Genomic DNA, 25,142 nt, shown 5'->3' on the forward strand with positions numbered 1-25,142 from the left:
AACAGAATAAAGACAAGCGTTAAAAAGATAAGGGGGTAGGACTCCTCCTTGCCTAAGACCAAAACGGATAGGGATATTACCAACGTAGGTGTCACCTGACTTGAGTCGAACATATGAATTAGCATACCAAAAACAAAGAATTGATATAATAGACACATTAGTACCAAGTTGGATTAAAGAATACCAAAGTTGGCTATGGCATATTGGATCAAAGGCTTTTGGAACATCGAGTGAACAAAAATGAACCTCAAAACCATTTTTATGTGCATCAAGTAATAGCGAAGCTATAGCACGATGGGTATGTTGGCATCCTATATACGGCTTGAAGCCAAACTGATTAGACATATTATCTACTTTAGACAGGAGATCAGGGAGCAACTCATATTAAAATTTTTTACTTAAAGTACAAGCAATAGTAATAGGCCTATACGAAGCGCAACCAGTTGGATCCATACCACGTTTAAAAATTGACGTAATGTTACCAACTAAAAAAGAATCTGGGGCTAAAGAAGAGCATAAACACATCTGAAAGAGTAACTGCAAGCGATAAACTAATTCCTCCGAATCGATATTGAGGTGAAAAGCACTGATGCCGTCTATATCATAAGATTTGAATTAAGTCTCTCTAGACTTCTCCTGACACGGCCAACACAAAAAGGGGGGTACATGACCTTGAGGGATCTTCTTAAGCAACATATTAGAACAGAGGTTGGCAAAACGAGAAAGAACCGCATATATCACTGTATCGAAAATCTTACTATAATGATTGATCTATGATACATTAGGGATTCGGTCGGCCATAGGCGATCTATCGGACTTAGCAACATTAATAACTTTTTTCCACTGACTAGGAGCCTTAGAAAAATCGGCACCATTGTACGCAACTCTTCGAAGGTAGCATTTAAAGTCAAGCTTTGTTCTTTGTTTAATATCGAAAACATTACCCCTTAAGGGGTGACCGCAAGCTATCTATATTTTTGGCCACAATCTAACCCGATTTCTTATAGTTTTGAGCTCTGGGTCATTCTTCCAAATTTAACTTCTTGTCTGGGCTCGAAAGTGACATAGGGGAACAGCTACCTCTGCAGACCTCTTTAAGCATGATACTATATGGCTATAATAAATAGTAAGCTGAATTCTGGCTTGTGACCCAATGCTTGTACACAACAGATTAAAAGGAACTTTAATCGTTGATAGAGGGCTAACAAGCGTAGAAAAATAAAGAGGCCAGTCAGCTTTATTCCAATCTCTTTTAGAAATCCACTTTCTACAATTAGGATGAAGGGTCTTCTCAGCCGTAGCATTAAGGGTAACAGTGAGCTATAGGGGGAGATGGTCATAATCACGCTCATCCTGATCAACATGGACTTTGCCACAGATGAAAGCAGAAGAAACGACAACTATTCGGTAATGAATCTAAAAGAAGTTCAATCTGCACTGATGAAGAGTTAATATTACAGTTCATATCGCCTATTAATGACCAGTCCAGTCCATTACTCTCAATGCCATTCAAAAGAATTTTTATTAATGCACACGATTTTGTAAATTTTGTTAAACTTCGGAGGGATTTCTGGTCGCAGGGGAGATAAACATTAATGAGGACAAAGTTGGCAAGACGAGTAGCAATCACTATCGTGATAACATAAAGGGGGTGGCGAAAACAGCGTCTTTTTTATTAGACATGCTAGGCCTGATGGTCTTCCAGAGGTTTTGGGTGCACTTTTAGAAAATACTAAGTGCTCATCACTTCTCCGTAGAGAGTTTAAGCTCACTAAAGGTAGGAGATGTTCCTGGAGGAATAAAACATCAAAATTTCCTCATTTCTGATCTAAAGAAACGTCTTTATCCTTCGTACCGTTAAAATTGAACGAGCATGTAGTGAAGTTAGTCTTAGTACTCATTTTCTTGTATAAGATTACCGTTTCGACAGAAGTGCACGAAGAATTTGGCATTTCAATGACAATGACACATGATTGCCTTGACAGTTCGCACATTTTGGTGTAGCCTGGCACGGAGAATCAGGCAGGAATTCATGTTGCCCTGCGCAACGGGAGCAGCGTTTTTCTTTATCACAATTAGATTCTAAGTGATTTGGTGATTGGCAATTATAACAGCATTTGGGCGGGCGTTGGAATTCGTAAACTCGATATATCACATACCCAATCTTTATACCAAGTCGAAGTGCAGTAGCGAGCGCAACAGCGTTTTCAAAAAACACTCTAACAGCCAAAGAATTGCCTATACGTTTCACATGAGTAATATTACCGCAATCAATTAGCATCCCCTGATCAAAATTGCTCGGTATACCTTTGATGATTCAAATATATTTCGTGTCTTTTACTTTGAAGTCACTATCTCTCATTATAGACGGAACGGCATTACAAAAGTTCCTTGCAGCAATCTTGTCAATTCACACCACCAGCTTATCGCCAGAGGGCTCAGTGCTATGAATGCATCCATGACCTGGAATAGAGTCTATTATTTCGCGACACTTGGCAGGACTATTTAATTGTGATGAAACTTTTGAAATAACAACGGTCGTCTGATCATGATTCAGTGACTGAGGGCCGGGAATTTAAGATCATACGATAAAATCTTCTCACGAATTTGCTCAAGTTCCGAATCAATGCTTACAAGCTTTGAGGCGAAGCTAGAATAAGCCACAGCAGGAATAACAGGAACCACGGTAGGCAACATAATCATGTATGTAGGCAAAGACGAATTTTCGGTATCGTATTTCTGGAAGGTTTCTATCATGTCCTTAATGTCAGCTTGATCAGCTTGATCAGCTTAATATCAGCTTGATCACCTTTGCGTCTTTGCACACGTTCACCCTCTTAACACGAGACCAAAGTTCTATTTTAGCCGCAATAATCGACTTCTCATCGAAAAAAACAACAGCATGGTTAGCAATAACTTCACCACTTACTCCTTCTTAAAGATTTAACGAAATTCAACACCAAAGAATGTACATATTCCGTCATAATGGTATAGCCAACAAATATGGACAATAAGCCAAAGTCCAAAATCAAACCAGTTTATTACTCACCATGCCGTCAAACAGCTGACATCCGATTAAATTAGTTTCAAAATAATCCTTTACAAAGTAACTGAATTCGTTATTTTCAGTGTATTTACTGCAACGAAACTATAATCACTTGCCAGATAATTATAGGTTTAAATCCAAAAATAAAAGGTCTTAACGCCATGAACTTTGATTCAATACTGGAATCAATATTCCTCACTACGAACAAGAGTTTGGCTACTGTCCGTTTCCCTAGTAGTAAAGCATAGGGTCTACTGTGTATTTGGAAGTAGCATAGTAAATTTATGTTCTAGACCCTTCATCAAATCAATTAAATTTGCGATGGAGTCGTCTTCCATTTCAACATTCAAAACGAAAACAGGTCCTTGGAAATCAAATTTGGTATCGTTTTTAATCTTTTTCAATTCTGCCGTTAAAAAATACTTTTAGGTAATGACGCCTTATTTAAATAGATGGCAAATGAGTAACATGTCGCGTGTATAGCCTTAGAAAAAATATTTATGTTTCTAAAGTTTCGGAGAATATAGTTTAGAAAGTAAGAAGGATTTTACTTTTATGTTAAAATCTACAGACTTCACGTAATATTTATAGCCATTTAATTTCACTGGTTCCTTATATTTTTCACGAGGCTAAAACTGTAATGTTTTGCATAATTCATCTTCTCGTTTAATTATTTCTTCATTAACAATTCACCTGATTTATACAAACAGTTTTATACTCAGCCTTTCTTTCTGCTATTCTTAGATATTTTTCAAGTATTTCAATCAGAATTGTCCCAAGACTTAAAGAAGCAAGGGGTTACACAGCAAAAGTAGATAAACCTGACGCACTAAATATAATTTTGAATAGTAAGAAAGCATTACTAACATTTCTATAATAATTAAAACTTCATGAGTTTAAAAATCTTTCTCGAAATCAATCGTTCCCTTTTGTCGTTATTTAGTATTATGATTGATATGTTCCTTTAAAAAGGGTTACTCGGTAAATGCTAGTATTCTATGGAATATTTTCCATACTAAGCCATGTTTCAAATAAAATTCTAAATTCTTATAATACACAACATAATTTATTTTATTATCTAAAGTTCTACTTAATAAATATTGAATATACTCACGACCTTGTGGTGAATCTTCATCTAAAGTGTGTAACTTTCTTGAATATTCTAAATCAACATCTTAAATGGCTCTTATATTATCTTTATTGATTTCTGACTGAACGTAATCTTTTAAGTGTTGGTAATAGTCTGAGGTGTTTTTTTGCTTTATACGGATGGGTATATTAATAAAGGTAAAGTCTTTTTAATCTTTGACATCGCCCAGCCATATAAATTATTAGCACCGAAATACTTTAACAAATTTGAAAATGTTGTTTGATTAAGGTTATTCATATATTTATTACTAGCTGTTGATGTGGCGCTTTGTGCCCCCACCCCCCGCCCCCCAGTGCGCGTAAGTCGTTACGCGCCGTATTAGTTACGCGCCATTGTAGTCGTGTCCCTGTGTCCCACCTGTGAATATAGATAGTTCTTTTCCATTTTCTCTACCACTCTATATTAATCCAGTATTCAATAATACAATCTGTATTAACAAGTTTTTTTTGGTTTTTTTTTTTAATGATTGCCATTGAGCTGTGTTTTTTCTTTTTTTTCTCTTTTTTCCTCTTTTATTTTTTTCTTTTTTTTCAGTTTTTTCTCCTTTTTTAGTTGCTAATGGAATTGGGAATTGTAATCTTTTAAATTGAAAAGGCCGTTGGTATCATGGGAATGCGAGGAATAAGAACAGCCTCACCCTCAGAAGGCCCTGTCAAGATTGTTGCCTCTATTACGTTTCCCATTGTTTTTTTTTACGGCAAGTCGCATGCCATTGCAAAGCTTTGTTGGGTTAATATTTCTCAACAGTATTATTGGTACGTCTATTTTTAGTTGTAGCAGGTGTGGTGGAAACCCTGGGAGATACAGAGAATTTAAAAATTCTGATGGATAGTTGACCGCTTCATTTGATTCCAGAACTGTGTCGACTGACTTGTAAGTGACTGCCTGGTCTCGAATCTTGGTCAGAATAATGTTGTTGGTTTCGAGGACGTTTTTGTTCTTGGCTGCCAGAATTGCTCGTTCACTTAGCAATTTATGATTTTTATAATTGGTTAGAATATTCGGAAATACCTTTTCAACCAAGTCATTTTTTGACGTCACTAAATTACAGAATGCAGAAGGCAGTTGTATACGTCCTGAAATTGAGTCAACTAGGAACTTTCCGTTTCCAATTGTCAGCAACTGATCTGAAAATGTTTCACCAGAGTGATCGTTTTGCAATCGGACACGCATAATTTAAGTTAAATTTAATGTATTTACGTATGCCCATAAATAAGAATTTTTAAGGCAAGCATTTATTTCATCCGCAGGTGTCGATCAAGGAATAATAGGTAATGTTTTCTCTGAAATCTCCCGCAAGCAATATTAATGTGCTGGAAAAGGGTTTAGAATTTCCTCGCAAATCTTGCAATGATCCCTCGAGAGCCTTGAGCGATTTTTGTGCGCCATTGCACACTCGTCCCAAATAATAAGTTTGCATTGCTGCAATACTTTACCCATCCCAGAGGATTTAGAAATGTTGCACGTAGGAGTTTCTGTAGATTGTATATTCAGAGGCAACTTCGAAGCGGAATGAGTAGTGGCGCTTTGCCCCCCCTCAGGCAGCACATTTTCCCACCAGGCAGCAACGTTGTGGCTATTCCGGACAAAGCAAGGAGCAAAACAATACGTCGTTGATTCATGATTTTATGAGCAGCCAGCAATTTAATATTATTTCCAATAATATTAATATTAATATTAATTGAAAATTCTTAATTTTTCAATTGCCAAAGCAACAGAGCTCATAACTTGTTGTTTTCGTACATGAAGCATTGCCGGCTTCTGAGTGACTGTCACATCGGTTGCAGTGTATAGTGCTCCTGCAAAATAAAATCGGACGGAGCAAGTTGTAGCTTTATATCAATCTTAACATTGGGAGGTACCCATTTAGGTTCATTATATATCTCATATTATATTTTCCCAAGCAAGCGTAAATCATCAGTTGTCGCATCTCTAAGTATATGGATAGTGTCAGTGGCTGTTTTATTTTCGTATCCAGTATCCATACCTCTCAATTTCTTATAGGACATTGGAGTCATGAAGACAAAGGAAGTGGTTGGAAAGGAAGTTGGTAACAAAGTCAGTCCAGTGAAGGCCCAGATTCTTCAAAGATGTTTAGTCTGAGCGATATCTTCGGTATGGAAGAAAAATTTTGTAGATGGTCACGTCTCTGCTCCATACAGTATTACGGAGTTGACTGAAGCACCGCGCTGTCTTTTTTTTGTCTTTTTAGACAAATACAAACTAACAAAAAGTACAAACTACAATATTCTGGGTTTTCTGTAATTAATTTTTAGGTCCCTTAATTGTGAACCTTTTTTTTTCTGGAACCTAAAAATAATTAATGCGGAACCGTCTTTTTTTTGTCTTGCGTCATAGAGAAAGCAATATGGATCTTAAATTTTAGTCACTGTAATGGTTTTCGGTTTTTGCAAAAATGAAACAAATTTTAAGTAGCAAACAAATAAACTCAACATTAACACTAATCATTTTCTTCGATATACATTAGTTAAGAGATATATTAAGAGATATATTATAAAAAAAGTAAAAGAGGATCAAAGATTAAAATTTTATTTATCAACCTAAAGATACCTGTCAATAACCTCGAACAGTAATAGCACACTTTCCTGCGTTCGTCCCATCACCTTTGAAATCTAAAGTTGCTAAGGAGTCGAAAACAGATATTGCTCCAGATAATGTGGTTCCGCATCTTCTAAAAAATTACGAAGTAATTGTCTTGGTGAAAAAAATATTCAAAATTAGTTCGCAAAAACTTAGTTCCGGTCATTTACAGTGTAGAATTAGTAGAGACCAATGTGTCTTCCGTTTCATTATGTTATCCCCCCTGCCCTCATTATATTCATTATGAAAAGCTGGATAGTGCTCTTTTGAGCGCAAATTCTGGGGTCTATTACCCTTTTAAAGTTTAATCTTATTGCCTTCTGAATAAGTCTTTGGCCCAAAGGGTGCCGATTAAGATTATAAGATAGCAGTCTTAATACAAAAATGCTAAAAAGCCTTTGAAAAAACTGAAATTGGCACAGGCCCACAAATAGCCCACGAATAGCCCATTTCAAAAGAAAGGCTTCATAGAAGTATCCGAGTTGATATTGAACCATGTCTCACCATGTTGAAACCAAACCATATACATATTTTAGTCTTTGCAATTGGTTGGACAAAAGATAAGGTTATTGTCCGTCTTCCCTCCCCTCTGATATTTGGAAGAATTAACATGATATACACCTTTTTATCCGCAAACCATTAATATTAATTAGCCCAACGGTCCTAAGGTATGCAAGGATATGAATTAACTTCATTAAAGTTATCGCTAAGTTTTCGTACTAGGGCTGCGTAAATAGGCAAAGGTTGAGTGGAAGTAACAATAATTTTGTTTCTTTGTCATTGACTATATACCGTAGCCGCCAACCCCTCAAAAATCTTATAAGTGTTCCCAAGATAAAAAAAAAATTTAAAACAAGTGATAACACATTCTTGAAATGCAGTTTCAAAATATACTGTAATTTTCGAACTAACTTTGTTCTCAATTTCTTGATATTTAATCAATATCGTCTGTTTCAAAATGCATCATGTATAAAAGCTAATGTTTTATTATTTTGCCCCAAAACATAAAATCCGCCATATTTTATTATATTTCTAAAATCGCCACATGTACGAGCTAAGGCGACGCTACTTTATTTGTTAAAACAGGACCTATTATTTGTTTTATGGTGATGAAAACCATTTCATTCTATCTATATCACCGACTCATTGCCAAACAAACGCTTTATTAATAACTAACAAACTACATCATTACTTTCATCATTAATTATAATGAATTTTTAAATATTTAAATGATGACAAATTTTCTTACCCTGAAATGTACTAAATACTAATAAAAAGGTATACCCATTGGGACAAGTATGTAACCCTTCGGGACTGAGGGGGAACTAGCTTTGCGATTTTTCGTTATAAGACAGTTTTCTTGTAAAGAAGAATTTAAAACATAATAAAAAAATTTTTTAGCCTACTGTTGCCGGGGCTTTACAGTTCAACAGAAAAATCTTTCTCGATTAACGTATTCTTGGCTGTAGATACACTCCCTTCAAATCCCGAAAAATGAAGACCTTTGAGTTGGAAATATTGGTTGGGGATGAATCTAAAAATTTATTCACTCTCTTCCCCTGGTCCAAATGACTTTTCCAATAAGTTTCAGGCACCGAAGGTACTTGTATCATTAGCTTCAATCTGATAAAAAAATAAAGAAAAAGAAATAAAAAATAAGTAAATTTTGTAGCAATAAGGAAAGAGTCATTGAGGGATCGGGGGCCAAATTTCCCATTTAAAAGCTAGAGAGTGTAGTTCGGCTTCTAAGGGGTCCACTTCGCCACTTTTTTCCTCTAGTCATATAAATTGAAAATATTTTCGTGTTTTCTATTAAACAGAGGTGTAACATGCCTGTCGTTCTGCTAAAATATTGGCATTGCAGCGGGCAAGGAGTAAGCTTTTACTAGTCTATTGCTTGCCTATTTTTGTGACTCCATCAGTAAGGATTCAAGGCTTAAACATGTCTAAAATTTTACTAAAAACCTGATGGGAGACAGAAGCAGTTAGTGGAGCCATTGACCCTGTTTGATCTGCAAATCATGCAGATAGAAAATTTCTCCATGTTTTTGTTCAAAGGAGCTACACTCTATTGTGCTACAATTTGTCGGTGGAAGCAGTAGAATGGATTGAAAGACCTATTGCCCACACTGGTTCTCAAATTATACGAATTAGAAACCCTTGTGTAGTTCCAGCATAAACACCTTATCACATGCCGATCTTTCTGTTAAGAAATTGGTGATGGTGGGAGCGTAGGGATTGATTGGCTGGGGTGGGGAGACAAAAGTATATTTTTCCCTCCCAATGATTCAAATTGAGAATTCTTACATGATTTTGCTTCAAACATGGTAAAACATCCCTGCCTTTTTACAAAGAAAAGAAAATAGTTAGAAGGGAGAAAAGGGAGGGCGTTAGACGGACCTGTTTTGTACTTCCGGTAAATATGAACTAAACATCTTTGCATACTATCAGTCCCGCACAAGGTGCAGAATACATAACCTTTTACTAAAAGATAGGTGGTGAGGTGGGTGTGCACTTGGAGGGGGGAGGAGGGTTTGGAAAAGGGAAGGGGCCCACTTTTTTCCTCGAATAATTAAAATAGAAAATTCTTTCAAGATTCTGTTTAAAACATTGGTATAAAATGCTTACCTTTATGCCATTAAATAAAAAAAACAGTTTTTTTTAATGAAAGTAAGGAACGACATTAAAACTTAAAACGAACAGAAATTACTCCATGTATGACAGCGGTTGTTCATTCCTCAACACCCCGCTCTTTACGCTAAAGTTTGATTCTTTCAATTCTACTTTATAAAACAGTAAATAACTTTAGCGTATAAAGCGGGACGTTGAGGAAGGAACAGCCCCTTTCATACACGGAGCACTATCTGTTCGTTTTAAGTTTTAATTTCGCTCCTTACTTTCATTTAAAAAAATCTTTTTGTTAATTTAATTTCTGAACGTTTTTAAATTAATGCATGCTTGATTTTAGCTCTCCGCAAACGAATAATTCAAACGAAATTTGTGTATTAATATATTTTTTTTTTGGCTAAATGGCTTTCTCTTAGTTTTGATCAGACGATTTTGAAAAAAGGGTGGGAAAGGAGGCCTAGTTGCCCTCCAATTTTTTCGGTTACTTAAAAAGGCAACTAGAATTTTAATTTTTAACGAACATTTTTATTAGTATAAATATACGTAACTTACAAATTAACTTACGTAACGAACTTCTATATTCGTATATTTTTATTATGTATATGAGGGGGTTTGTCCCCTCGTTAATACCTCGCTATTTACACTTAAGCTTTAATTTTATCCCAATTCTTTCAGATTGACCCCTGAATAACAAAGGCTGTATAATAAATAGTTCAAATTTCTAAACACACTTTAGCGTAAAGGGCTAGGTATTTAGGAAGAGATGAACCTCCCATATGCGTAATAATCTCTGTTCGTTTTAATTTTTAATGCTGGTCCTTACTTTCAGTGGAAAAAACTTTTTCATATTTATTTCTCATTATTTTTTTAAAAATAATCCTCTTCATGGAATTTCAATTCTCCCATGGCAAATTACTCCAAGAGAAGATCCTCACACGTAGCCCCCTCCTCTCAGCCCTCCCCCGACCAAAAACTCCCTTTGAAAAGGTCTGTACACTTCCAAAAAACCATTACTGTATGTAAACACTGGTCAAAGTTTGTAACCTGCAGCCCTTCCCCCGGAGACTTTGGGGGAGCAAGTCAGCCCCAAAGACATAATTATTATGTTTTTCGACTATGTTGAACAAAATGGCTATCTCAAAATTCTGATCCATTGACTTTGGCAAAAAATGAGCGTGGGAAGAGGCCTAGGTGCCCTCCAATTTTTTGGTCACTTAAAGAGGGCACTAGAACTTAAATTTATGTTAGAGTGAGCCCTCTCGCAACCCATGATCGGCCTTCTGGCAAAAAATGCTAAGTTCCACATTTTTGTAGATAAGAGTTTGAAACTTCTACAGTAGGGTTCTCTGATACGCTGAATGTGATGGTGCGATTTCCGTTAAGATCGCATGACTCTTAGGGATGTTTCCCCCTATTTTCCAAAATAAGGCAAATTTTCTCAGGCTTGTAACTTTTCATGAGTAAGGCTAAATTTGATGAAACTTTTATATTTAAAATCAGCATGAAAATCTGATTCTTTTGATGCATCTATTAGTATCAAAATTTTGTTTTTAGAGTTTCGTTTACTATTGAGCCGGGTCGCTCCATACTACAGTTCGTTACCACGAACAGTTTAAAAATAAAGAGTTGGATGGTCTGAGGCACACTTTGCACCCTGGCCTACTTTGGCTTTTTATAATTCTATGAACTAAAAATCATTAAAAAATTCTGAATCATAAATACACGATGTGTATGCTTTTTTGCCAAAGGTTTGAGTAGGAGTGGTTTAGGGGGTAACGAATAGGCCATGGACCAATTTTTGGCCTCTTGCATTTTTTTAAACGAATCAGCTCTAAGCTCATTTTCGAGAAGAGTTATTATCCATTTTTTCCCATTTTGAGCTAAGTTAAAGAAGTTACCAGTCCCAAAATTTTCTTAAACATGATTTCTTAATATAAATTTCAAAGATGAGTTGAAAGATTAGCCTTATCAAATTACAAATAAAATATGCTCTTTTTTTACTTTGCTTTTCTTTCTGTTGCGAATAAATTTTATTTCAATAGTGGCAATTAAGGATGCATTAGCCTATTTATGTTTCTCTTTGTGTGTTTGGTAGAATAAACTCGAATCACAAATTCAAAAACACTAAATTTAAATTATTGGATGTTAAGTAGAGGAGAGTTATTCCGTCAATTTTTCTTCGGGACGAACCCGAATAGTAATAGATTCTCCCAGCTACCTTGCCTTCATGAATTATATTCAATCTCATTTATGGAGCGCACTCCATTGGTGAAATAGTATATGAATTATTTAATCTTACCGGCCATGCCTACCTCAAGCCCTCCCAGAATGAGGAAAAGGCATAGAGAATACAAAAGAAACAAAGAGCAAAACGATGAAAGGGAAAGCGATGGAACGAAAGTTGAAATGTAGAGAGAGAGAGAGAGAGAGAGAGAGAGAGAGAGAGAGAGAGAGAGAGAGAGAGAGAGAGAGAGAGAGAGAGAGAGAGAGAGAGAGCCAGAGGAAGAAACAGAGCAAACTACATTTTTGCTAGTAATGCAAATTCGCTATTGATTGTCAAACTGACTTTTTGCAGGAAATTCATGCTTCAAAGTAACTTGAAAGCAGAGATCGACTCTATGCAGATGTGACACATCCAATATTATATAATTCTTTGAAACTGGCTATCAAGTTGACTTAAAATTCACCTGATCGGCCTCACAGACAGTTTTCTGGGGACCTGGAGCAAGCCCTAAAAAAAACTCAAAGTCTAAAAAGGAGATATTGATTAGAGTCATTTGTGGTTCTAATATAAAAACGTTTTAACTTAAATATTTATTTATTTTTTTATCCAGGGAGGTATACAACCCCTTCTAAAATTATGTTTTGTTTATATTGTGTTAAGATTGTAAAAGATCTTTTCTTTTTGGTACTTACTTCCTTACTCCTCGAATTGAAACATATGCATTTAAGCAATTTGGATCAAAATCAGGTACTGAGCAGCCAGTATTGAATTGAAACTCTAGACGAGAAATTCCAGAACCCTTGAAAAGTGTGGAAAAATCATATAGTTCAACATTGAAAATCCTTTTACCAAAATTCTGAGTTTGATATTAAAGCACTTTACCCTTAGGGTAGAAATATTCATCACACACAAAAGTAAAAGAATCCGCGCAATAGAGAGGCAAGCAAGCCTTTTTAGAAATACAGACTGTATTTATCTTGCCGAGCAACTATAACTTACATGTTTGTGATCAGCATGGAAAAGCGATTAGCATGGAAGATTAGCATGGTGTATGGTAGCAGTGATTAGCATGGTGCAATCAGCATGGAAATAGCAACGTAAAAAACCATGCCGAAAAAGAAATTTTCTAAAGAAAAATTAAAATTTCATATTACACTTAACACGAGTAGAAACCAAGTCCTATAATAACTCAAACTTTCAACGACCAGAAATTACTTTTAAAGAATAAATGAAACCTAAAAATATATATATACATATATATATATATATATATATATATATATATATATATATATATATATATATATATATATATATATATATATATATATATATATATATATATATTTATATATATATATTAGGGCCCGACCGATATTCGAACGACCAATATTATCAGGCTGATATGAGGTTCAGTGTCATTATCGGATATCGGGAAAACAAATATCGGTTACCGATATATATATATATATATATATATATATATATTATATATATTATATATATATATATATATATATATATATATATATATATATTTATATATATATATATATATATATATATATATATATATATATATATATATATATATATATATATATATATATATATATATATAATATATATATATATTTATATATATATATATATATATGTATATATATATATATATATATATATATATATATATATATATATATATATATATATATATATATATACATATATATATATATATATATATATATATATATATATATATATATATATATATATATATATATATATATATATATATATATATATATATATATATATATATATATATTATGCGCAGCTTGTTCAGAAGATGGTACCAGATTTCCTCACGTAATTTTGCTGGTTTATTCATTGGAAGTATTTGATATATAATGATTATAATTATGTTAATTCCTGGAAATCCAGTAAATTAAGATTTGATCTAACTTTAGTTTGCTGTATTTTTCGATTTTGTAAATTTAAAAAATACTTATACTATATTTTGTTTTCAGTAAAGCGTAAATAATGCAATAGTCCTAAGAATTTTTACGGTTAGGGGAGACGAAGGACTGCAGTCAGACTCTTATTCTTAGCAATTTTTGTCCATTTTAAGTTTGATTTGAGTATTCAATTAAATTTTCACACGTTTTGAGATTTATTTTTCCGTTTACACAAGTATGTGTTATTTTTATGTTTCACTTGATCATTTCTTTTAATTTCTCATCGTTTTGAATTTCATTTATGCTTTTATAGTAATTTCCTGTCATTTTAAAATTGAATTATAATAGGAGTACCTTTCTGTTTACCTTTAGTTTAAAATGAATTTTTATTTTTGTTTGAAAAGCTTCTTTTTTGGAGTTTTTTTTTTTAATAGTTTCTGTTCGTTTTCGATATCATTGGTTAATATAGTGAATATTTCTCCAATTTCCTGGTTTTCGGCTGAAAAATTAGAATGTTTGATTTGAATTTAAATTGTAAACATCATAAAATGAGACTGTTGCATTTGCTTTGATAGTATTTGATGTGATTATTGTAAAAATTCCATTCAATTTGAAATCAAGGCTTAGAATGGCTTTTGAGCTAAGATTTTGATTCAACTGTAATTTATAGATAATATATTCCAAAGAATCGTCCTGGTGAAATATTCAAAATATTACAGATTAATGAAAATAGATAGGAGAATGAATATATGTTAGAATGTTGTAGAGAAAACATCTTTCTAACAACTTGGAAGCGAATATTGTCTTTTGATTTAGTTCAACATACCTCTCAAACTTTCCTGGAATCTCAAGCATAACGTCTTAGCCATTTTTTAAATATTTTACATATGCTATTCTGTCAAACTAGATGTAAATAATCTCCCTCGATTTATTGGAATATCCCCCTCAACATTTCCTTAAAGTTTCAAGAAGAGGGCATTGAATGTTCCTCTGATATTGCAGATACACACCTTTGACAACCATGATGCACATAATTGTATTTTAATTAAATTCAACATCTCCCTAGACATTCTCTGAAAGTTTCAAAAGAAACTGTTACTGAGCTAATGCATGTATGCCAATTTGACAACTTGGTCTTTTGACAACAACGTGTCTTTTGATTTATTTCAACATCCAAATTGATATTTACTGAAAGTTCCAACTTAATATTCTTAGCCACTCCTGAGATCTGTATTTAAGCCCATTGACAACCGGGATGCACCTATTGTCTTTTGATTTTGTTTTATATCCCCTTTAGCATTCCCTGAAAGTTTTAGATTGATGGCTATGTTTGTTTTTTAGATTAATAAGGATGTGCCCATATTTTGACAATTTAGATGAACCTAGTGTTTAATTCTTTAGTGCAACGACCCCCTCCCCCCCAAAAACCAATGAAAATTCCAATTTAATAGCCCTAGACATTCGTGAGGTATTGTAGATTAGCCCTTTTAACAAACTGGATGCATTATGCCATTTTGAGAATCATGATTTACTTAAACCCGTTTGATTTAGTTCAATAGTTGTAATTTAGTAGCAGAAATAGCATAAAAATTTGCAATCACAGTCACAATCTTAATAACAATTATATTTCTAGCAATAGTAGTTGCAGCCGCAAGTAGTAGCAGCTGGAATTACGAGTTGTCGCATTCACAGTTGCAAGTAGCTACAGTCACAGTTACAGGTTGTTACATTTTCAATTTATCACAGTCATACAAAATAGCCAAAGTAGTAGATTCAAGTAGTCGTATTTGCAATCATCGTTACGAGTAGTTGCAGTTGCAATCACAGGCTGTCGCAGTTACCATTAGTTGATGTAGCAAGTAGTCACAGTTGTAAATATACGTAGCAAAAAGTAGTAACAGTCACAAGTAGTTACGTATAGCAAGTTGTCGTAATCGCAAGTAATAACAGTTCCAAGTAGTCGTGTTCGCAATTAGTCACAAGTGCAATCACAAATAGCCATAGTCACAGTCGCAATCACAAGTTACAAGTAGTTGCAGTCACTACTTGTTGCAGTGAAAAAAGGTAAAGAATACAGCAATGCACTTTACAGTCCCTACCAGCAGTAATGATCTTCTTTTCTTGGCCCTTCAGCCAGGAAATGCAATCCAACCATCTTGTGCTTTCGCTCACTCCTCCTTTTTAACTTCCGCAGATTTCTCCAGGTACCCATTTAGAGCTGGATAAACTCTGGCTAAGCTTACAGAGCTAGGCCACTGACCCCCGCCCCAAACCAAATAATTAGGTACCCTAGGATTCGAACCCTCACCCTCTCGGACAAAAAAATCCTAAATCCAGCGCACCCATCCCCTCGGCTAGGACTTGTCACAGTCAGAAGTAGCTATTGTCGCAAGTGGTCTAAGTTGCAAGTAGCTGCAATCGCAAGTAGTCTTAATCGTCGCTGCAAGTATTTATATTTGCAAGAAGTTAGATGGCACATCTGTAAGTAGTCATAGTTGTAGTTGCAATCGTAGTAATAGTTTTAGCAGTCCTGGAAATTTAAGTAAACACCCTTAGCCTATGGGACGGGTATTTTTCGAATTTTCGAGGGACGAAAACACTGTGTTTATGCTAGAAGTGTTCAATTCGATTACGTGAATATAAAATGTGGAATTCCACAGGGCTCTTTGTTTGGCCCTTTGACGTTTTAGGGTATATATTAATGATTTGAATTCTTGTTTAAAATGATACCAAAGAATGTGAAGATTCGAAAGCAGGCTGGAAACATCTAAGGTAGATAATATAAAGATTAGTTTTGTTGTTGTTTTTAATTCCATTTTTCAAGCACATTGAAGGGCAGATGATTTTGGGTATAATGCTGTTATATTTTATTGTGTGTTGGAACACTTGTGAAAAAAATTATGTATTTTCACATTTATTTGTGTAGATTAGATGACATATGCTAAGGTTGAGCGTTTGATTTGCTTATTTGCGTTCTGAAAAGCAAATCCTGGAGGTACTTTACTTATTTCTGTCTTACTAAAATGTGTTAATATGTTCCCCCCTCAAATCTTATTTCATTCTAACTTGGGATGAAGTATCCAAAGATATTGCAAATATAACTTTAACTCCAGGATGAAGGATTTTCCCATTTTTGTGATTATAAAACATGAAAGCAAACTCCAAGCGAATTGCATAGCTTCTAATCATTGTCTTGGGACTGTAGGGTGCGTAGAGATCCTGGAGATAAAGTTATTAGACTTTTCGATTATGTATAGCCCTTGTCCCAGGGGTATTTGGGGCTATGTCAATCCCAGAGGCAATGTTCGTTAACCTTTTAAGCAAAGTAGCTATTTCAAAATTTAATTAAATATTTTTGTGGGAGGGCATTTAAAAAGGTTTTTGGAGGGGTTTCTCCCCCCCCCATCCAGATCACTTTTGACTCTTAAATTGAGCCCTATAGCATTCAGTTTTCAAATGGAATAAACCCTCTCTGAAGTTTATATGACCACCTCTTCCATGTGAGATGGAAGTGAACAATATTAAGATAAATACACATTTAAGTCTTATGATTCTTTATTATAGGTAACGTAAGAGTGTTGGCTCAGACTATTTACAAACTTCGCTTTTTGGAGTTTCGGCTGTTACTTGCACGAAACGTTTGATATATGAACGGAAATGATACGAAATAAACATCTATTATATAATATGTGTACGCAGTATTACTACCAGTTTCACAGTACATCATAATCACACACCAACTGTTAGTGAGAGGGAGAAATCTGTTGATTTTTTCACGGGCTTGCGGTTTGTTTGAGACCTTAGAAATTGCATTCTAAGGGGAAAATTTCCAACTTTCTAAGAGACCCTTCAAATCAATTTGAAAGAGAAACTGGGATCCCATTGACCCAGTTACTTACATACTAAATTTCATGCTGTTCAGAAAAACCTTGTTTTTCGTCCCTTTTTTGGGCCTTACTTTCAGGTGAACCAATATTTTTACAATTTTGTGTTTGTGTTGGTGTGTATGTATCGAGGTATTCTTGACTAAACGCATTAGATATACAAGTTTCAATCCAGCCATTAATTTTTTTTTTCATGTTTTGGGAGAGGTCCTTTGCTTGAAACTTAAAAAAATTGTATATTTGGGCCACTATCGCCCAAGAAAGTCCAGATATAAGGTTCAAGTCTTTTGAGTTTTACAGTAGAAAGACGAATCCCATTCGATGTTAAAAGAATCCACTCAATAGAAAGGTATACAAGCCTTTTTCGAAATATAAGCTACCTTTACGTTTGCTGATTACCAATAAAATTAATAAGTTATGAGTATTTGCAAATAGCATAAAATGGAGATTCTTTTAATACATATTTTTTCCAAACTTTAGTTTTTTTAGAGTTTGGTTACTATTTCCTCGAACCTTTTGATATCTGAACGGTAATGGGTTAAAATTGTAAGTTATTATATATGGTGTATACGTAGATTTAGTTTGGGTTAGACAGTTGTATAGTTGTACACCAACAATAAATGTGAGAGGGATGCATGTTGGCCTTTTCATAAGGCGAGGAGGGGAGGGGTGCCGGGGGCTTTAAAAATAATTGCATTTCAAGGGGTGAGTCTCCAAATTTTTGCCAGGGACCTTCAAATCAATATAGCTGGGGAATTATGGTCCCCTAAAGGATTTAAGTTCCAAGTCATTCAGAAGAAATAATCGGATTTTGCCTCGCTTTCAGGTAAACTGATATTTTGGGAACTGATTGTTTGTGCATTGATCCCTTCTGAATTGATCCGTTGGCCAAAATAATTTTAGACATAAATTTAAAACCCAACCAATACATTTTTGGATCATTCATGGAGAGTGTTTCTTTGCACACGGCCTTCAAAAAATTGTATAGAGCCATCTTGGCACAAATCACAGATGTGAGTTTACAGCCGTACGGAAAATGTTTTTAACCCTATCTACGGGAAACTTTTACTACAGATAAAATATAATGCAACCAAAGTCAAAGATATTGACCATCTTTCCACTGCTTCTACTCCTTCTGTCAATCTGGAAAGAGTAGTACCAACAAAGGAAGCAGGGAGAAATTTATCCCCTCCCCCCTAGATTTCAATCTTTTTTCTTGTATTTTCATTGAAAAAAACTTTTAACAGTTAAAAAGGCATATAAAAAAATCAGCAGTTTTTTTTATTGAAGTAAAGTTTGATAGTAATAACTAAATCAAATAGGGATCACCCTAAATATGAGGGGATGATACCCCTTTCAGGTTCTGCACTCTAGATTGAAGTTCAACCTGAGACTCGCTAAAGCTGATGCAATTTTTGAGAAGCTTGGAAGTTGTACTTTTAATAGATAGATCTAAACCTAACTAAAGTGTTTTTCTCCATATCACTTATTGGATCCAACTTGGATTAAGGTACAATATTCTATTTTCCTGTATGGGTGCAAGATATGTAATGTTTTGGAGGGTATTTATTTTATTTAAAGTGACAGAGACTACATTTGTCTCTCAGAGAGGGTGGATTGAAATATGTATGCTGCAGTTACTAACTTTTCTTTTAAAATGGTTGCTAAATAATATAGGCTTTTGAGGATGATATCTTATCTCTCCAAATAATTTAGGTAATTTTAATACAACTGAATAAACTAAGAATTTTTTTTTATCTTTATTTTAATCCTTGAATCAAAAATTTACCTTAAACTGTTCCGTACAAATGCTAGTAGAATACGTTTCAGGATACTCAGGAGTTGTCCAATACCATAAGTTAGGCTGTATAAGACTGAGAGAGCACTGTACAGAAGGTGGTGGACTAACAAGGAAATAAAAATATTACTAAATTTTTATGTACATTAAGGTTTTCTAGTCCAAGATACTTACACGTGTAATTTTCAAGCAGCGCAAACAGAAGTAATTCAGGGTGCTAGAATAGGTTTGAAAATTAATGTTAAGAAGACGAAGTCACTAAGGCTAGGAATGAGTAAAGATAAAGAGGTGATGTTGGGTAACGAAAAGATTGATCAGTGGGCAGCTTTGCCTACCTTGGTAGTATTATTAGTAAAGACGGTGGGAGCAGTGAAGATATTAAAAGCAGAAAAGCCAAGGCTCAGGGTGTTTTTTCACAGTTAAGAAAGTTTGGAAGAATAGGAAGATAAGTCTGCAAACTAAGATTAGAATATTGAAAGGTACAGTGATGACAGTGGTCAAATATGGCTCTGAAGCATAGGTGCTCCAAAAACTGGATGCCAATTTACTAGATGTTTTCCAGAGAAATTACCTACGGACTGTTCTGGGTACCCGGCTGGCTGACCGTATTTCAAAGAGTAGGTTGTACAAAAAAATATGGTTCAGTCCCACTTTCTAGAGCTGTAATGAAAGAAAGGTTTAGATGGCTAGGCCCTGTTCTACGGATGAAGGATGATAGATTGCCGAAGAATGTCCTTTTTGGCAAACCGTCTGGGGCTAAACGGAAAGCAGGTCATCCTCGTCTGGGGTTGCAGGATGTCATAACTCTAGATTAATGGAAATGGGAACCTCCTGGGCGGGTTTAAAGAGGGAGCCCTTGAATATATTGGGCTAGAGGGGATGCGTGGCTGTGTTGGCCTCAGGTGGCCTGGTGCTGCGGCGAATTATTAGTAGTAGTTGTAGTCAAACAGAACCTTTTTCTGAAGAAAGTGCTACTAGTCTGGGAAACCAAAATTGACACTACCTAGCCTAAGTAAAATATCTATATGACTCAGTACCTTTTCAATTCTGTGTGCTAATTATGGGGTCTTAGTAGGAACAATCAGCATGCGTAAAAGTAGATATCGAGGTTTTTGCTCTCCGAATTGAAGTTCTTAAATTTAAGATTTTGCCGGAAGAGCAGTAATCCTATACTTTTCATGTTCTTTGGGTCATCTTCAGCTGTAACTCTGCTGTGAAGATTTCTGAGTTGACTGTATAACTTGTCACTGAATGAGGAATATATATTATGCTATCAAATGCCTTTCAGGTCAGAAGTGGAGCAAAGAACTCACTAATATTGCCTGTGATTGCTACACATTTTGAAATGGGCTCAAGTAACATATAAAATTTTCAGAAGGCAGAATTAAATACTTTGTTTTTTATCGAAAAAAAAACGAAACTCTTTTTCAGGTTCAAGGAAAGAGATTTGTGACGTCAGAAACGGGTCCAAAAATCTTGTGCCGAAAAAAAAAGTATTTTTTTTTTAACCGAGAGTAAAGAGCAGCATTAAAACTTAAAACAAACAGAAATTACTACTTATATGAGGGGGTTAGACCCCCCTCGGTACCTTGCTTTTTATGCTAAAGTTTGACTTTTGTTCAAATTATTTAAGAATGGCTGCTGATACACAAGGACCGTTTAATTAGAATAACAAGCATTTTATAAATCCTAAAAACATTTTAGCGTAAAGAGCGAGGAACTGATGAGGAAGCAACCCCTTCATTTACGTGATAATTCCTGTTTATTTAAATTTCAATGTTGCTGCTTACTTTAAGTTGAAAAAATTTCTTTTAATTTGTTTTCTGATAGTTTTAATTAATGCAGGAAAATCCAGCCCCCCCCCCTCCTATGAAAAATTTCCTTACTCATAAAAACTCATCTATCGAATGATCCTCCCATGTAAACACCCCCACCAGAAACCTCCCCCCCCTCAAAAAGATATATTTATCTTTCCAATAGCCAATACTATATGTAAGCAACATGTAAAGTTCATAACTTGCAGCCCATCTCCCAGGGGCTTTGGGAGATCAAATCATCCTCAAAACATAGTTATTAGATCTTTCGACCATGTGTAAGGGAATGGTTATCTAAAGATTTTGATTTGATAATTTTGGATAAAAAAAGAGGAATAGGAGGGGGGCTAGCTACCTTCCAATATTTTTGGTCACTCAAATAGAGCACTTGAACTTTTAATTGCGATCAAATAAGCCCTCTTGGTTCTTCTTGGATTGCTAGTTCAATACGATCACCCCTGGGGAAAACAATCTAAAAATCAAACAAATAAACACGCACACATAACCTTGCTTCTGGCAAAAAAATTCAAAATTCTACATTTTTGTAATTAGGAGCTTGAAACCTCTACAGTAGAATTCTCTGATATTCAGAATTTCATGGTTTGATTTTCATTACAATCACTGGATTTCTTAGGGGTATTTCCCCCAAAAATAGTCAATTTTCTCAGGCTCGTAACCTTTGATGGGTAACATTAAACTTCAAGAAATTTATATTTTTTGAATATGCATCAATATCTGATTCTTTTGATGTATCCATTTTAATAGTCAAAATACAATCAGATGAAAATTTCAAGATTAACGAAAAACTACACACTCAGTCTTTGAGGAACTATATTTGTGCTGTTTCATGTCTGCTCTTAAAAAACGCAGTAGTGTTTTAAACAATTAGTTTTAAGCTCCGTTTAATGTGTCAAATGCTTCAAGGTTTCGTAAAATCGTTTATAATGGTGTGCAGTCTTGCATCAGTAATTGGGGAGGAGTATCAGTAGATGTCCTGCTTCTTATTTCAGTCTTAATATTTAGTTTCATTATAATTTTGTCTAGAGTCGATTTGCAGTTATGCATAAAACGAATAGCGAAAGTATTTACCTTGTTGTTAGGGTTGCGTTGCTTATTTCTGTCGTAGTCTCGGGGGCTCTTGTAGTGGTAACGCAATCTTCAGTTGTCGCTTCTTCTGTTGGCCTTGTTTGATCTGAGCTAAAAATATGTGAGGTGTAATGTTTGTAAATTAATATCAACTTGTTAGAAGTTGGAAATTTCGATTTCCCATTCGTGTTATTAATTGTTTTACTAATAAAATACTTAGGGGGATTAAATACTTAGGGGGATTTTTAATAAAAATCCTTACTTTTACTCCTTACTTTCCGTTACAAAAACTTGTTGTTTTTTTTTAATTTAATTTCTGGACGTTTTTGAATTAATCCATGTTTTGGTCTTGGCTCTCCGCACATAAATAATTAAAACAAAATTTGTATATTAATTAATTGCAATAAATCGGAAGATTTTGAGAAAAAAGAAGCGAAGGAGGAGGCCTAGTTGCCCTCCAAGTTTTTGATCGCTTAAAAAAGCAACTAGAACTTTTAATTTTTAACAAACTTTATCATTGGTAAAAAATATGCGTCACTTAAGAATTAACTTACGTAACGAACTTCTATATTCGTATGTTTTTATTGCGTATATGAGGGGGCTCAACCCTTGCCGATACCTCGCTTATTACACTAAAGCTTAGATTGTGTCCCAATTCCTTAAGAATGACCTCTGAATCACAAAGGCCGTAGAATAAATAGTTAAAATTACTAAAAATACTTTAGCGTAAAGAGTGAGGTATAACGAGGAGGTAAATCAATCATATGCGTAATAATTTTTCTTCGTTTTAAGTTTTAATGCTGCTCCTTACTTTCAGTAGAAAAAATTTTTCATATTTATTTTTTCATTGTTTTTTCAAATAAAGCTAGAAAATCCTGCGCTCCCTTCATTGAAATTCTCTTCCCCCATGAGAAGTTTCTCCATGGAAATATTCCCCCACATAACCCCTCCTCTCAACTCTCCCCTTAAACCAAAAAAATCCCCCTGAAAACGTCTGTACACTTCCCAGTAACCATTACTATATGTAAACGCAGGTCAAAGTTTTCAACTTGCAGCCTCTCCCACGGGGACTGTGGGGGAGAAAGTCGTCCCTAAAGACATAGTTATTAGGTTTTTCGACTACGGTGAATAAAATGGCTATCTCAGAATTTTTGATCTGGTGACTTTTGGGAAAAAATGAGCGTGAAAGGGGGCCTAGGTGCCCTCTGATTTTTGGTCACTTAAAAAGGACACTAGAACTTTTAATTTCCGTTAGAATGAGCCCTCTCGTAAGATTCTAGGACCACTTGGTCGATACAATCACCCCTGGGAAAAAAACAAACAAATAAACACGCATCTGTGATCTGTCTTCTGGCAAAAAATGCGAAATTCCACATTTTTGTAGATAGGAGCTTGAAACTTCTACAATAAGGTTATCTGATATGCTGAATCTGATGGTGTGATTTTCGTTAAGATTGTATGACTTTTAGGGGGTGTGTCCAACTATTTTCTAAAATGAGGCAAATTTTTTCAGGCTCGTAACATTTGATGGGTATAATTGATCTTGATGAAACTTGTAAATTTAAAATCAGCATTAAAATGCGATTCTTTTGATGTAACTATTGGTATCAAAATTTCATTTTTTAGAGTTTCGGTTACTATTGAGCCGGGTCGCTCCTTACTACAGTTCGTTACCACAAACTGCTTGATGAAGGCAAACAGTGGCGTCTTGTTTAGTTCAATATTCCTCCTCAAGCATTCCCCTAAAGTCAATAATAAAACGCATAGGTAAGCATTGGACAACTTGCATAGTTCAAAGCTCTTGGGACTGTGGGAGGTGATATTTTCACCATGCCCCTGGCTAGTCTTTTTTTCCTAGTTTTTGCTACTTAGTTTTTATTTTATTTACTTAATTATTAAAGTTTCTGTTAATGTTAAGACTAACTAATGGTATGACTTTATTTCTATTGGTTTTTCAATTTTTCTTCAAACACTTTTTCCGGAGGAATTTTCTAAATAGTAATTTGAAAAGTCAAAATTTTTGCCTAATATCCACCATTGACAATGAAGAATCTGTGAAACACTTCACTATAAAAATTTTGAGTTCTTATTCTTGCTTCTTATTTCAGTCTTAATATTTAGTTTCATTATAATTTTGTCTAGAGTCGATTTGCGGTTATGCATAAGACGAATATCGAAAGTATTTACCTTGTTGTTAGGGTTGCGTTGCTTATTTCTGTCGTAGTCTCGGGGGCTCTTGTAGTGGTAACACGATCTTCGGTTGTCGCTTCTTCTGTTGACCTTGTTTGGTCTGAGCTAAAAATATGTGAGGTGTAATGTTTGTAAATTAATATCAATTTGTTAGAAGTTGGAAATTTCGATTTCCCATTCGTGTTATTAATTGTTTTACTAATAAAATACTTAGGGGGATTACTTAGAGGGGGATGGGCTTTCACTCTCAAAAAATAATTTTTATATTTGAGAAACCACCCCCCTCCACTCTGGAAAAATATTTTAAACAGTGCAATTTATAAAGATGATTAAATTCAGGGGTAACCTAGACGTTTCTGTCAGAATAATCCTCTGGAATTTAAAATGGGAGTCAAAGGGAAAATGTAAGGGTCTGCTGCCACACTCAAATTAAAGAGAGCCCCCAATCAGGCAGATTGTACTAATTAACGTAGATGAAAATTTGAAAATTTAAATAAAAAACTGAAAAAGAGCAGAAATTTTCACAAAAAGAGCGGGCCTTGTTCGCTAAACTTTGTTTTTTTGTCCCTATTCTTTAAGAACAACACCTCAAACGAAAAGACGTTAAATTAGAAATTTGACGTTTAATAATCAGTGAGATATTGCAGAGAAGGCAATATATAAGGTCATATACGGAATATTTTCTGTTCGTTTTAAATTTTAATCTTGTACCTTACTTTCAGGGGAAAAAACTTGTTTTTATTAAATAAAATTTTTTTTT

At 34.6% G+C, this 25,142-nt stretch overlaps 1 protein-coding gene across 3 annotated transcripts in view; it reads right to left on the bottom strand.

Annotated features, from left to right (window-relative positions):
• Positions 1–6,676: 6,676 nt before the first annotated feature.
• The window catches only part of LOC136035409 (integumentary mucin A.1-like), a 43,462-nt gene continuing 24,996 nt past the window's right edge, over positions 6,677–25,142 (bottom strand). The window contains exons 4-8 of one of the 3 annotated variants that reach the window (XM_065717199.1): positions 24,380–24,487; positions 22,196–22,303; positions 19,284–19,398; positions 12,342–12,448; positions 6,677–6,885 (exon numbers count right to left, since the gene is read on the bottom strand). In XM_065717199.1, coding sequence (XP_065573271.1) covers positions 6,771–6,885; positions 12,342–12,448; positions 19,284–19,398; positions 22,196–22,303; positions 24,380–24,487 — 553 coding nt within the window. In that variant the 3' untranslated portion in view covers positions 6,677–6,770. Of the gene's footprint in view, positions 6,889–12,341; positions 12,449–19,283; positions 19,399–22,195; positions 22,304–24,379; positions 24,488–25,142 lie in introns of all 3 variants that reach the window. The other 2 variants (XM_065717198.1, XM_065717200.1) reach the window with 2 other exon arrangements.

Source organism: Artemia franciscana, chromosome 14, assembly GCF_032884065.1.
Source record: "Artemia franciscana chromosome 14, ASM3288406v1, whole genome shotgun sequence".
In the NCBI taxonomy this organism is placed as follows: Eukaryota; Metazoa; Arthropoda; class Branchiopoda; order Anostraca; family Artemiidae; genus Artemia; species Artemia franciscana.